Source organism: Aspergillus thermomutatus (assembly GCF_002237265.1).
Source record: "Aspergillus thermomutatus strain HMR AF 39 chromosome Unknown NODE_84, whole genome shotgun sequence".
In the NCBI taxonomy this organism is placed as follows: Eukaryota; Fungi; Ascomycota; class Eurotiomycetes; order Eurotiales; family Aspergillaceae; genus Aspergillus; species Aspergillus thermomutatus.
This window is the reverse complement of record NW_020798133.1, coordinates 69,037-83,501: the sequence shown is the minus strand read 5'-3', so window position 1 is coordinate 83,501 and position 14,465 is coordinate 69,037. Positions and strand designations below refer to the sequence as shown.

The following is a 14,465-nucleotide window of genomic DNA, read 5'->3' as shown; positions in this document are numbered from 1 at the left end:
ACCCGATTTCATCTCGTGGTCTGTGTAGGGCCTGCTTCACTTGAGGAAGTGCTGGTGTCCATTGGTGATCTATCTGGCTAACAATCCCTAGCCTATGTGACAGTCTCCCTGCGTCCGAAGCTCGAGCTTGTCGATATCTGTAGTCGGAGGAAGAGTAGTTTAGAGCTCGCCATGATTGCGCAGAATCTGTAATCCGTCGCCATGTCAACAAGGTGCCTGATAAGTTATGAGACAGGGTTTGAATTGCAAGTATCCTCCTCATCACGAGCCACTCATTCCTTGAATGCTTCATTAATGTACTGGAAACAAGCAAAGTAGTTGCGACCAACCACTGTTGTCTTCGGAGTCCTGGATCATGGCAGCGCGTGACTTCAAAACGGGTGCGGTTTACCGATTCGTGGGATGAAGTGCTGGGACATGTGCCGAATGATGGTTCGGAAGATTACCAATCCGGGGAGACCATGAAGCTATACAGACCTTCCTCTCAGATGATTTGGAGGTTCTTACTTCGAATCCGGTTCTAGCTCTTTGTTGAAGTGATTGATGTTCATCTGAAGCATAAAGTTGCTATAATGTCTCTCAAAGGCTGATTGATAGAGGACTGTGTGAGCTGTTGTGCAGTGATATAGAGACGCTAGCGCCTGTACCAAGCACCTGCTTAACCTCAGGCGGTAAGGCATCGCTTTGCTTTCAGTCTATAGAGTAAACAAACACAGTGCTTGATTCTCCCAAGTGAATGTGTTGTATCCTCTCTTTCTCTCCTCCCTTGCCCGCACCTTTCCTCCACCAGTTTCTCACACTCTCTTCCTTAGACCATGAACTAAAGCATCGCAACCATGACCGCACCACGCTCTTCCTTTGCCAATAAGCCTCTTCTTACCGGGGAGGAGTATGGCGACTGCAGGAGCCTGCTGTGTGCCCTCCTATCCCTACCTATCCCCGAACGTCAGAATCGGCGTTCGATCATCCTCAGTCGGTCCCTGATGGAAACTCAGTCACAAGGTGACAGAGAAGACGATGCCGTTGGCCTCGCAGGTTTCCTCCTGAGGTGGGAAGAGCTCCAAGTGATTACGCTGCCCATGCCGCGCGACATGAACGCAATCGGTGACACCACAGCCGAGTACGACGACTGGTCTTGGACTCTCCACCGCATTCTGCTCAGAGCCTTTGGCAGAGGCCACTTCCGTGAGATCCGTCTCTGGCACCCAGGCCTCACAAGTGACTTCTCGACCGTCTTCCTCTTTCACAACATTGCAGAATACGTGGAGGAATGGGTTTTGCCTCTGGAGGCGCGTCGGCAGCTCAAAGTTCGCAGGGCCCAGTACTATCACAGCCAATATGCGGAGCAGCAGGACAACCAGCCTCGCGACTCTGCAAGCGCAGTTAATGCCGTCTGTGAACGCGTTTGGGCGCAGAAGGGCATCCTGATTCGACGCGAGGTCGAGAGCCAGGGCACAACACTTGTCATGCGCTGGCGGTACGATTGGATGCGAGAGCGACGCCAGGACCTGACCCCGGAAGAATTGAAGCGCCCCATACTCTGGACGGATTGGACCACTCAGCCGGCTCCATTTCTGCGCGAATTGAAACATTGCCGTGTGCTTTGTTGCACCGAGCACGGAAACTGTTTCGCAAGAGACGGACTCAAATACCATCTAATCCACCAGCATGGAGCCACGGAGGAAGAGACGCTCAAGGCGCTCAGCATGTACCCGGCAGAGATCCTCGCAGATACCTGGAATGAGATTGTTCAACCGCGCGATGGGGAAAAGCAAATCCTTGCTCTCCCGGTAATCCAAGGATATTCCTGCCCGTGTGGTTATCGAACGGCCACAAAGGAAGGCTTCGTGCAACATGGCCAGGAGACCAACCACTTCACGCACCCCAATCGTGCCGCATCACTGTTTCAGACCCTTTCCAGTTCCCCAGGACAGGTTAAATACTTTGTGGTTCGTATGCGTGACGATTTTGTCTTTCCATTGGCGGGAAGTTATGGCCTCTCTGTCTGAACGATGTAGTCCGCGAGAGGCTTGGAGAGAGCTCCCGCGGGTTTGGGTCATGTGGGACTCAAGCTCTGTCACGCCGTGCTGTAATCTAGGAGGAGTTAGGATGTGTTGACTTGACAACCTGGAGGGCGCCATATGCTGAATCTCTTTTCGCACTTGGCTCATACCCTAAAGCTTATTCAGCTACTGCCTGGTCATGTCCATAAAGTTCAATGCCAATATCGAAAATGAAAGAAAAACAATGAATTCTGAGAAACAGGAGATTCCAGATACAGATAGGGAGATGTTGATATATCAATGTCCATCACCCTGGATCACGGATGCCTCGAAGCTGGTAAATCGAGAGATCCCAGTATAGGCAGGAGACCCAATAGCCGAGGACTTGAGCGAGATAGCCAGCTCATGTTCGACCCAGTATTTCTATTCGTACACCTGTTGAGCCAGACAAGCCTTCCCCTGTACATCGCCGTTTCCGAGCTATAACCCTGGGTTCAGTATGCGTCCAACCCCACTAGTCTCGGTGAGACAACAGCATGGAACAACATTCCCAAAACTAATGCTGACTCTTGGAGATCACACGCTTCACATGGTATCCGGCATAGTATCAGGTCACCGTGTGCTTCTGGGCAGGCACCCTCATTGCTCCAGCGAACTGGACATGAAGATTGCCGACGGCGCCACATTCTCCTTACATCATCTTCACATCAACTCATTGGAAGGTGAATTCGATTAATGGGCACAAGAACCGGAAGAAGAGGCTTTCTTATGCGCCGGTAGCTCGGTAGCCGCTCCCCCTGGCACAACAGTCTTTGTATCCGTGAGTGGAGGCTCAGAAGAACACAGAGCAGCATCTCTCTCGGCAGTGCCAGCACTCTCGGCAAGAAGTGAATCAATAAAACCCAGCTGTTCAACATTCTGCAGCACCACTCCAACGTTAGCACTCCGCAGACCGGGAAAAGAGGGCCCCAACCCCAAGTACAGAGCACTCCAGGAAATATGGACCGCGCCCACCTGCTCCTCCAGTAAGAGTATCTGCACGGCCAGATCCGCCTTATTCCACCTCATGAACTGCTCGAATTTCTTCTGCAGCGTCTCCGACGGCAGCCTGCATTGCGTCTGCGTCCCGGCCTTTTCGCACCCGAAACACGGTATCTCGCTGTTGCATGCGATTTTCTGCTGTGTGCAAGGGAGGCATTTTAAGCGCTTCAAGCGTTTCAATCCTGCTCTCCGTTCCCGTGTCTGAGCTTTGAAGGAGCGGACGCAAGGGGGACGAGTCGTGGACGGCGGTACTTGGGGGACTTCCGGGGGGTTGAGAATTGAGGCTATTGAGATACCGGCCATTGTGCGGGACAGACTTAAGAGGTCGAACGGAGTCAAAGGTAGCAACGACGACAGTGGTAGCAGAATTGGGGACAAGAAAGCACCTCGTTTTTCTTCTCGCGTCAAACCCCTGAGAAGCTTTGATGTTTGGGTTGCCTGAGGCAGGGATGCGTTTTGTGATAGGTCTCATTACGCAGTCATGGACAGGGATCAATTGTGGAGACTTTTTGATTCTGATGCACCATTGGCATTTGTCTGATTGTTGTGTCAGATAGTGGAAAGACATGTCTGTTCAATATGAAAACGAGGATTTCTAGAAACGAGTTCTTTCGAATCAGAGTCTTCGGGACCACGCTCTTATAGCGTTTAACAAACAGATGGATGGCCCGTTCTCCGTACTCCGTACAATTGACGAACACGGCTCGCAGTGCCAGTGTGTCTACGTCAATTCAGAATCACTGTTTAGTATGTACAAGTCATATTATTAGAATTAGCGATACTGCGCAAGAGATTGGTATAAGAGCGCCCAAAAAGTGTAAAAGATGCAAATACACACAGCGAGCAGATGCAGACGCATGCGCCCTAGGCAGAGATGTCGAAGAATGCAGTGAGGGTAGAATAACCCCGCGTAGAATGAGAAAGGGTCAGCTGAAGCCTCCAAGCGACCCATCACGAAACAGTATGCAGCAGTAAACGGATGGACAGACGTCCGCAGAAAGGAAGAAAGGTAGGTAGGGGGAATGGATGGTAGGTGGTGACAAGAGCGATAGAAATCAGCGGCCCCGGCTTTCTTTTACGCTCAGCATAAAATTGGGTAATGAGTCCTGCTATCAGAACCCCAGCCGGGCTGTCTCTGATTGCTGCTCAAGCGAGAGAAAAAGTCCTGACTGAATGGCCGCATGGCCAAACACTCAGTCACTGAGATCGGGATTCGCGACGAAGAGTCGCACATTCGTCATCGTGGTCGTTCGTTCGTCCACGCTGCCTCTGCGCCGCAATTCGTCCGCCTTCCGGGCCTTCTCAGCAGCGGCGGTGGCGGCACTGGGCGCAGCCATGTCACCTACTGAGCCGAAGTTATCCTCTTGCTCACTGGTCTTGCTATGACTGGTGGCAGAATCGTCTTTGGTGGACGAGGCTTTTTCCTCCTCATGACGCTCTGCCGGAGGGTTTTCCGTAACGTCCGGAAGATCAGCCCTCTCGTTGGGGGGAGTATTATTACTCCCCATGGTGCCCTGTGGAGTCCGCTGGTAGCCACTAGGGTAGCGGTGATTGCTCCCGAGAGAACTGCGGCCGCTGCCCGTGCGGCGATGAGGAAATCCATTCTCGCTGTGTCCGTCCTCATCTGCGTCGCCCACCTCGTTTGCACTGAGTCGGACCGGAACAGTTGCTCCAACGAGAGTTGACGCCGAAAATTCCTTGACGCCCTTGCTTCCATGCTTGTTCTTGCCGCTTCCCAGGGTACCGGTGCGTCCGGCGCCAGCGCCATGGACTTCCAGGTAGGCCCTCTTCTTATCTGCCAGCTTCTGGGCGCGAAGTCGAGGATCTTCAGGCTGAGCGCGATCACACCAGACAGTTGCCTTCTGCCTGCGCATGAGAGCCACGTATCCGAGTTGAGCGTTGGTCGAACGGGATGATGTGCTCCGGCGGATATCGGAACTAAAGTTGTTTCCGGTCGAGCTGGTGGAGGTGGTGGCACTAGACAGACGCCTCGAAGGGTGACTAACATGGCTGGTCATTGTGTAATGTGGCGAAGGGGCACCGGCATACTGTTGCTGATATGGCAAGACATGGGACGAAGAAGTTCGATTGCGGCTGTGAGCCGAGGAGACGGAGGTATGGGGGGAAAGTTGTGGTTGTTGGTGGTGATGGTGGTGGTGCTGCTGTTGATGTTGTTGTTGTTGTTGTTGCTGGTGAGGCTCGTAGGCTTCAAAGGGAAAACCACGATGCATGCCGGGGACGGGCTTCCGAGGAGGTGCCTGGTGAATTGGGAGTCGGTAGTCGGTCATGGTGGGTGGAGCTTGCACGCCAGCCATGCAGGTCCGAAAGCCGTTGAGAGTTACGGAAGAAAAGAAGTTTCAAGGTGACTGGTTAAGTAGAGGCGACGAGAGCGCAGGCACGAGATGTCCTGGCGGGTAGAAAGCGATTGCAAGGAGTCGCCTTTTTCGCGAATGGGAGGAAGAGGCGAGGCGAAGTAAGGGAAGCCGAATTTGTCTTGTTGCGCGATGATGGATGGGCCGGCGACTCCGTTGTGTGGTACATGCAGCGGTATCCGGCGGCTGCAGCAAAGAAAGAGGGGGGTGGGAAAAAAGAATTGTCTCAACAAATAAATGGTGCAAGGTAATAAGTTTCAAAGAGAAAGCAAACGCAACGATTCTAAAGCCCGAAGCGTCCGACTCTCTGTTCTCAGTCGAGGTTACAGGGAGCAGCACTTGAAGCCGTGAGGAGTAGCGACAGGAGAAGATCGATCAGGCCGCTTTGGGAACAGGCACGAGGGGAGGCCTTGGCGCTCTTGGGCAACCGGGCTAAGATTCAGCAAGTCAGTCTGGATCGACACCCGCTGGCAGTTAGAGGGCGATCAGCTTGTGACAGTTAGAAGTACAGAAGAAGGAGAAGAAGAAGAGGAGGAAGGAGATGGCAGTTTAAACATTGTATGGAGTAGAGTAGAGTAGAGTAGATAATAGGTAATCATAATCATCGGTCGGCCGATGAGCGAAAGAAGGCGAACAGCACAGAAAAAGAACAAGACAAAACTGGTCTGGTTGGGTTGGTACCTTACCGTTTGGTACTGGTACTGGTACTGGTACCTTACTGTTACCAAACAAGACGGGCACAGCCATGGATGCCTTAGCTCAAGATAGATGGACTGATGGAGAGGAAGGTCTGGTAATAATTGGTGGGATCAGCACAGCCACATGTTTCAACCACAGAATAACTGCCAATGATTACGTACCTACTGGGAATTATTATTGCTGAAGCCGATCTAAATAATATAATAATACGTACCTCTTATTATTGATTAAAAACATTGAGATTTGGACTGATTACCAGTGCACAGGAAAAGAGGCATCATGATGAAGTCATGACTCGAGGAGATCCCTTTGTATTCTACCGGGAAGCACAACCACCAAGGATAAAGGTAGAAGAATATGATGGCGTGATATCAACAAAACAACAAACAAAGGTCTGAGCCCTTATCCATTCGCTTGCAGAGCTGCCCAATGCTTACCTTTTCCGTTGAGCCATTAACTTGGCACTGTCGAGTGTCAAGAGTCAAGTCAAGAGTCAAGATGCAGTCACCTCGTGGCCTTGCTCTAGTCCAGTCATAATGCGTGGATAGGGCACGCATCATGAAGTAGTCACTCCTAGTCTAACTTTCAGCGGTTATATGATAGTTACTTTTATGCGCTATTACTCCGTACACAGTGCTGCGCCACAGTTTCAGGCACACGGAGATACAATACTGGTAAATACCATGCCCACTTCCCAGTCGTACGGTACCACAGTCCAGTAAAAGTCCCAAGGTTCCGAAGGTACAGAGAACTTGGTGATTCTACCCCCAAGTGGTACCTGAGTAACAACTAACAGTGTCCATCAATTCAGGCTGGACTAGAGAATATCATGACGTAGAATACTCCACTACCTGTTGGAATGACCGGAAGCACGGAAGAAAGATCTTATACAGATACTACTGAGGTTCAAGATGTTGCTACAGAGAGAGAGAGAGAGAGAGAGTGTGTGTGTGTGTGAGATAGCTATGTATGTACCTTACCTTGCCCTGACTATCACTACAGCAATGGTAGCACATCATCAAGCATTTGTCTGGGGTCTCCATCGCAAATGTCACCTCAACCCAAGAGTGGTGAAAGTATCAAATGATGTGACGTCTGTCTACACTCTGATGAAGCTCCGTCCATCGAATCATCCCACCGGAACTGCCGCATGTTACATTCAGCCGCTGTAACATTTCCATTTCCACCTATTATGGATGCAGCAATCTCCGCTTCGATTCTTTCTTTTCAGCTGGCTATGGAAACAACTGTACGAATTGAAAGGAACGGAGCTGACCGGGTTGACAATAAAACAAGGGAAATCCAATTGAATCTCCCGATCTCGTTCCTCAGCCCTAAACTTGTCTCACATCTTGCGATTTCCAAGACTCCGGCACATGCTGAATGGTCAAAGCGTCTCCATTGAGAGTCATGGGTAGGTATCATCGTGATCGCATCCGCCAATCATCTCATCGCTTCGGGCCAAGTCAAGAAGTCAAGAATGGGTCATGACAAGATCATTCTGAGACAGTACCTATAGTTTGGACTTGCCTCCCTCAATCCACACCAATACTCCGTCCGCTCGGATATCAAAGTCCCGCCCCTTCTCCCACCCCATCCATGCCTTGAGAGTCTCCTGCCCACCGGTACCGGGTAACAGCCCGCCTCCTGTCCATCCGCCGTCGTCGGCCGGGATCGGGAGACCGGGCGTGTCAACCAGGTGCACCGCAGGTCTCTGCTCGTAGCCACTGCGTTCCAATTCCGCCTGCTCCAGCACAGGCGTCGCGCAAGCATCCGTGCCGTCAAAGATGGCCTCCCACTCGGCCCGCGTCTTCTCCCTGAAACGCCGCTCAAACGCGGCTCGCAGGGCGGGCCAATTCGCCCGGTCGTCCCGTGCGGGGAGCTCCCCGGGTTCGAACCCCAGCCCCTTGATCAGCGCCGCGTAGAACTGCGGCTCCAGCGCCCCGACTGCAAAATACTTGCCCCTGTCTCTGCACTCGTAGGTGCCGTAGAACGGACTGCCGCCGTCCAGCATATTCTCGCCGCGGGGGAGGTTCCACAGCGGCGTCTGCCGAGTCAGACGCGGCATCGTCGCCAAGTACGCGGACCCGTCGACCATGTTGGCTTCGACGACCTGGCCTCGTCCCGTGTGCGCGCGCGCCAACAGGGCCAGCAGAATCCCGAGGAAGCACATGGCGCCTCCGCCGCCGAAATCGCCCAGGATGTTGCCCGGGGCATAGGGGGCTTCGCCACTCCGGCCGAGCATGGACAGCACCCCAGACACCGCGATGTAATTGATGTCGTGGCCAGCCATGTCTTTGTACTTGCCGTCGCGACGGAAGCCCGTCATGCGAGCCACGGTCAGGCGCGGGTTGTGTTTTAGGAGTACCTCGGACGGAGAGAGGCCCAGCCGTTCCAGCACGCCCGGACGGTAGGGATCAATCAGGACATCCGCCTTTGACAGTACGGAGAGAAGGAGGCGGTGCGAAGCCTGGTCCCGCAGGTCCAACGTGATGGACGTTTTCCGGCGGGTCAACCGGTCTGCTGGGATGGAATTCGGCCGATCAACGCGCAGCACTGACGCGCCATAGTCTGCGAGTAGAAGTCCAGCGAACGGGCCTACATGGGATTAGACAGCCAAATTGTTCTAGTGTAGGTGTGTTACGAACCTGGAGCCAGGCCTGCCAGCTCGACGACTCGAACTCCTGCGAGTGGAAGGGATGACTTGGACATGGCAGCCCAGGTCAATCTCTGACTGCTGTGGTGTGTCAATAAATGCCCCAATTCTGACAGATCTCAATATTAGATATCGATCGAAGCCACAGCACGATGTGAAATGGTTTAATAGCAAAGGCTTGAATAAACAACCGCTTCTCCGCAGCCGAGGCCCGGAAGCCACGTGCGGGGAAACCAACAGTGCCACAAGTGAAGCTTCAAAGCATGTATGTATGTATGTATATGCAGCTTGAATACAAACAATGGTCAATCTATGCAGCCGCTGGTAGTAATTGGCAGGTCTATCCATGAGTGCATTACTGTTGTGCGAACGATGCGTATCACCTTGTCAAAATTGCGGTATGGCATATAGTAGCTAAACTCCAAAAGGCTATACGTTTCATCAAGAACCGGGCAGTCTTCCATGATGAACGCGTCTACCAATCATCCCGGCCCTCAACCACTCCCTCATCATAGGCATTCTCCATATTATCGCCAAATTGTTCCACCTCGCCGACTTTCCGTCCCGTCCATTCCGCCGCATTCTCAGGAAAGTCCTCGACGTCGTCGACTGCATTGTCCCACTTATTCTCGATGCGGTCCTCGGTGCGATCCCAGCTCTGTTCAATATTCTCGGGGATCTGCTCGACTTCACCGACCTTTTCGCCGGTCCACCTGGCGGCATCCTCAGGGAAATCCTCGACATTCTGCTCGATCCGGTCCTTATCCTCATCCCAGCGGTCATCTGTACAGAGTCAGCAATGCGCCCTTCTTTTTTCGGCTCATCCAAAAAGGCAACCCACGGATCTTCTCCCCCTCGTGCATCAGCAGCGCACCACCCACCAAACCGGCCGCCCCAGCCGCCGCACCATACATCATGCTATGATCCTTGTGTTCCTGTTGCTGCGGCTGCGCATAGCCGCCTTCATACCCATACGAAGGCTGAGGCTGACCGTACGATCGCTCTCCGTAGGACGCACCGCCACCGCTGCCGCCGTAAGGCCGCTCCCAGGACCTCTCGCCGGTCTGCTCGTTCACGTAGAACCAGCGCTGGTCGCGATCATCCCAGCGGGCGACCCACGGGTAAGGGAGGTCCTGGGGAGGGGCCGGACCCGAATTGTAACCCTGGCTGGGCTGCTGGTTGTACGAGGAGTAGCCACCGCCGCTGCTGCTGCTGCTGCCACCACTGGCTTTCTCGGCGACTTTTTCGATGATTTTACCGAGCAAGCCGTCCATGATGACTTGAAATGTGAACAGGAAAGAAACGGATATGATATACGTATGGAATGAATTAGGCCAATGTTACTCAAGAGGGTTCAACCTGGGGAATCAAATAGTTGCGAAGAGGAAAGGAGCTGAGAGAAAAAGGAGACTGGACTCCATCGTTGCCAGCTAAGGAGGGCCCTGGGATATTTATAAATTCGGGATTACTCCATAAGACACGAACGGGTCGCCCCGGAGGTACGTATTGTACTAAAACAAGGGACTATCTTAGTTCCTCCAGGATCCATCATCGCGGTCTGAAGAGAGTACGGAGTACGGAGTACCTAAGGAGCAATGATCAATCAACCTGAGGCCAAACACCCACGCCCCTCCTTGCTGGGGCTGAGTCGTGCTTTTGCGCTGTGTGATTGGTCCACTTCAGCATGCCAGCCACATCAGCCCCTGGAGATTTTAGCGTATTTGTGGCGCAACCCACCTCAGTCACTGAAATCTGTTGTCGTACTCCGTACAGTACCTTACGATGCTCTCTGGTCCTGACGCTTCGCTCCTATCCATTCGGTAGTATCAAATCAATCTTCTCTCAGATGCAATAGAAAACAATCCATCAATCTTAGACTGATTGAAATCTCTCGATGCTATTCAACTTACGCAATACGCCGGAGAACGGTTTCGTCTGTCGGATCGACCCGTCTTGGCCTTGCTGACCCTGAAAGCTTGTCCCTCCCTGGTATTGGTAATTTATGAGATCTCTCCGATGACCCCGCTCGGCTGAACAAGACTACTACAATTAGGCATCATCATTTCATGCCACTGCTTAGCGCCCTAGCAGCTCGATCTGGTGTATCGATGGTTGATCAGTTACTATTCCCCTGTCGATCTGGAACGCTCGAAAGCCCTCGGGATGATTGTTCAAAAGAAAGAATCTCTTATGCTATTGGAGAACTTTGTTGTGACATGAAAATACAAGTCTCATACTCCATACACTATGCCAACGCTTCATGCATCGATCAAGAATAGTAACAAAGAAAAATTGAACGCTTTGCGTCGAGGTCGAAAGTGGTATAGGACTGCTTCAATTAGGGTCCAGCGCAGACTGGACCGGGTCGAATTGTAAATGTAAACACACAAAAGTCGAAGATGGAAATAAAAACAGCGTCAGCTAAAACAGCAGTCCTTCATTATACATTAGCCGCCCACATGACAGCTCATAAGGCTTGACGCTTTACAACACGAAGAACGCGGACAGGGCGAGAACAGTGAGGACCAAGCCGTGACCCAGCCCAGCCATGCGCGAGGCAGCACCGGTGGACAAGGGCGACACACCTTCCTGAGTGCTGCTAGGAGGAATGGGCAAGTGTGTGCCACTGCCCGAGGTTTGACCCGACGGCTTGGCCGATGGCTTCACAGCCAGCGTCGACGAAGGGCGGACAGCGCCCGTGCCGAGGATCAGGGGGCGGCTCGAAGTGGGACGGGTAAGGGTCACTACGTCGGTAGTCATGCTAACCTGAGTCACTGCTGGAGAAGGAACCTCTCCTTCAGAAGACCCGCCGGCACCACCGGTGGGGGAAACACCCGATGGCTGGGTGGGGTTCGATCCCTCACCAGTAGCGGCAGGGGGTGCGGGCACAACGCCGGTCGAAGTCGACCCAGTTTCGGTCTCGGTGACAGTCACAGGGAGAGTCAACGTCACTGTGGTTGGCTTGGAAGCGCACTGAGTGCAGACAGTCACGGTGGTGGTCCAGCCTTCGGGAACAGTGGGAGCCGGGGTTTGCGATCCGGCTCCACCAGGTCCGGACGGAGGGTTCGTAACAGTGGCCGTGGCGGTCGCAGTGTTAGTGCCCGGGCAGTATGTCGTTGTGTACGTAGTGGTAACAGTGGTGAAGCCAGTAGGGCAGATGTCGATGTAGGAAGTCACGATAACAGTGGTAATGGTCACAGGCTCCGAGCTGGTGCCAGTAGCGGCAGCCGAAGAGCTGGCGGTAGGCATAGCGGTGATGGATTCGGTCGCAGCAGTAGTGGTAGTCGATCCGCTGCCATTGCCGCTGCCGTTGCCGACGGTAGTAGAGCTCTCGTCAGAGGAAGACGAGGACGTGGTGGTGGCAGTGGTTGTCGATGGGCCGGCGGTTTGCGATGGGGAAGTGCCGACGTCAGTCTGGCTAGAGCTGGACACATCGGTGGAGCTGGAGCTTGACTGGCTGACAGCACCCGAGCTGGTGCCAGGGACAATCGTAGAACCGGTGGGAGGGACACTTGAAGGAACGGGGGCGCTGGAGTGTCCCGAGGTCGAAGAAGTGGTAGGGATGACAGGCTTGCTCGTGGAGGGCGTGCCGGAGGCGGAGGGTGAGCTGGGCACTGCAGGGGAGGAAGGCACGCCAGGAGAAATCACAGTGCTGGACTGAGTTGGGGGTCCGACGGGCGTAGGCGAAACTGTCAGAGTCAAAGTACTCAGAGGGGTTGACGATGCGACTGGCTGGCTAGAAGAGGTTGAGCCTCCGGGAATGACCGGGGTGCTGGACGAAACAGGAGTGCTCGAGGCAACGGGGCTGCTTGAGACAGCGCTGCTAGAGGCCGAAGTTCCGGGAATGACCGGGGTGCTTGATGAAACGGGGGTGCTTGAGGAGACAGCGCTGCTAGAGGTCGAAGTTCCAGGAATGACCGGGGTGCTGGACGAAACAGGAGTGCTCGAGGCGACTGGGGTGCTTGAGGAGACAGCGCTGCTAGAGGTCGAAGTCCCAGGAATGACAGGGGTGCTCGAGGCAACTGGGGTGCTTGAGGAGACAGCGCTGCTAGAGATCGAAGTTCCAGGAATGACAGGGGTGCTCAAGGCAACTGGGGTGCTTGAGGAGACAGCGCTGCTAGAGGTCGAAGTTCCAGGAATTACCGGGGTGCTGGACGAAACAGGAGTGCTCGAAGGTACGACGGGACTTGAGGCCGAAGGGCTTGCAGAAGGAGTTGGGGTGCTGGAAGGAACGGCACTGCTAGACGGCGATGGGGTCACAGAGATGCTAGGGGTGCTGGAAGGCACAGCACTGCTTGATGGCCAAGGCGTGGCCGAAGTCACCGGAGTGCTCGATGGGATAGCGCTGGAGGATGTGGTGGTTACGGGAGGGCTCGGGTCACAGTCCAAAAGGATATCCTTCATGTGGTCGGCATAGGTGATGCCATCGATCTTGTTGTTCTCAGAAGCGGTAGCCTCCCAAAGCATGATACCGCCAAACGTGTCAGGGTACCGGTCCATGTAGGTGGAAACCAGGGGCTCGACCTCCTCGGGAGTGAGGTAGTAACCCGCGTTGGCTGCAGTCTTGCTGGCCGGCAGACCAACATACAGCTTGGCGTTCGCGCTGGCGGTGGTCTTGAGGGTGGTCACCCAGGCATCGAAGTTGAAGGTTCCGAGAGTGTTGTCCACGAAGCTGCGGGCCGAGCATGCAGCGGTGTTGTAGTATTGAATCCAGATGAAGTCGAAGGCGGAGTTGAAGATTGCATCACTGAGCTGCGCATCCGGGATGACACACTGGGGAGCAGCCGAGAGATAGAACTGACGGTCCGGCACCTCCTTGAAGTACTCACGGAAGGTGTTGACCATGGTGGCATAACCTGGTGAATCATCAGTGACAATGTTCAAAACTAATAGAGATTCATGCAGCCTTCAGGGAGTTCAGAAAACATACCAAAACCACCGTTGTGCTCGATGTCAAAGTCAAAGCCATCAACAACGACATCCCCAAAGGGACGAGGACCGTTCCAGCCCTCAGCGACCGGGCCAAAGGCTCCCCACAGGAAAGTGGCGAAGGCGACGGCAGAGTCCTCGGTGAGGATCTTCTGGTTTGCAGGAGAGGCACCACCAAGGGACAGCATGACCTTCTTGCCAGCCGCCTGGCAGATGGGAATATCCTCGATGATTTGATGACAGCCGGACAGCAACTGGGTTTTGACGCCACCAATAACGTAGGTGGTACCGTCGCACTGGTTGCCAAAGTTGGAGCCAGGCCATCCTGCAGCGCCCTGATCGGGGAAATAGTTGATAAATCCAATATTGATGATGTCCAAGGAGGTCTCTTGACAGAAGTGGCTCAGACGTTGCTGGTCATAGCCTTGGCCCTACAAGACAATGATCAGCACTCAGAAGTTGGAAGGAAAGGTGAATGCTAGGTCAAAACGTACATAGTAAATGGCAAGGTTAGATCTTGAGGAGGCATCGAAAGCAGACGCCAGGGGAGCTAGGGCTGCAACAGCCGTAGCGACGACAGAAAACTTGCTGGACACCATGTTGGCAAAAAGAATGACAGCGGGATTCAAATCCCAGCGAACTACAGCACAAGAAAGGAGTGTGGACGGTGAGTGTCAACGAAAGGACGCAGACAAATGTCTGCTGACAAGTTCAACGGTCTCTCAACGGACGAGGACTCGTGAAGTGGGAAGGCCAGACCAAAGG

At 53.7% G+C, this 14,465-nt stretch overlaps 5 protein-coding genes across 5 annotated transcripts; 1 reads left to right on the top strand and 4 right to left on the bottom strand.

The window, feature by feature from the left end:
- Positions 1-836: 836 nt before the first annotated feature.
- CDV56_107529 (uncharacterized protein) lies at positions 837-2,009 on the top strand (the record flags this gene model as incomplete). Its single annotated transcript, XM_026761148.1, has 1 exon — positions 837-2,009. The coding sequence occupies one exon, from the start codon at positions 837-839 to the stop codon at positions 2,007-2,009; it is 1,173 nt and encodes a 390-aa protein (XP_026614811.1).
- Positions 2,010-2,735: 726 nt separating this feature from the next.
- CDV56_107464 (uncharacterized protein) lies at positions 2,736-3,347 on the bottom strand (the record flags this gene model as incomplete). Its single annotated transcript, XM_026761083.1, has 1 exon — positions 2,736-3,347. The coding sequence occupies one exon, from the start codon at positions 3,345-3,347 to the stop codon at positions 2,736-2,738; it is 612 nt and encodes a 203-aa protein (XP_026614810.1).
- An 890-nt stretch (positions 3,348-4,237) lies between these two features.
- On the bottom strand, positions 4,238-5,062 carry CDV56_107395 (uncharacterized protein; the record flags this gene model as incomplete). Its single annotated transcript, XM_026761014.1, has 1 exon — positions 4,238-5,062. One exon carries the CDS (start codon positions 5,060-5,062, stop codon positions 4,238-4,240), a length of 825 nt encoding a protein of 274 aa, XP_026614809.1.
- A 2,566-nt stretch (positions 5,063-7,628) lies between these two features.
- CDV56_107149 (uncharacterized protein) lies at positions 7,629-10,045 on the bottom strand (the record flags this gene model as incomplete). Its single annotated transcript, XM_026760768.1, has 4 exons — positions 7,629-8,713; positions 8,764-8,852; positions 9,251-9,554; positions 9,613-10,045. The coding sequence occupies 4 exons, from the start codon at positions 10,043-10,045 to the stop codon at positions 7,629-7,631; spliced, it is 1,911 nt and encodes a 636-aa protein (XP_026614808.1).
- A 1,210-nt stretch (positions 10,046-11,255) lies between these two features.
- Positions 11,256-14,299, bottom strand: chiA1 (class III chitinase ChiA1; the record flags this gene model as incomplete). Its single annotated transcript, XM_026760568.1, has 3 exons — positions 11,256-13,627; positions 13,702-14,131; positions 14,195-14,299. 3 exons carry the CDS (start codon positions 14,297-14,299, stop codon positions 11,256-11,258), a joined length of 2,907 nt encoding a protein of 968 aa, XP_026614807.1.
- Between the last annotated feature and the right edge of the window lie 166 nt (positions 14,300-14,465).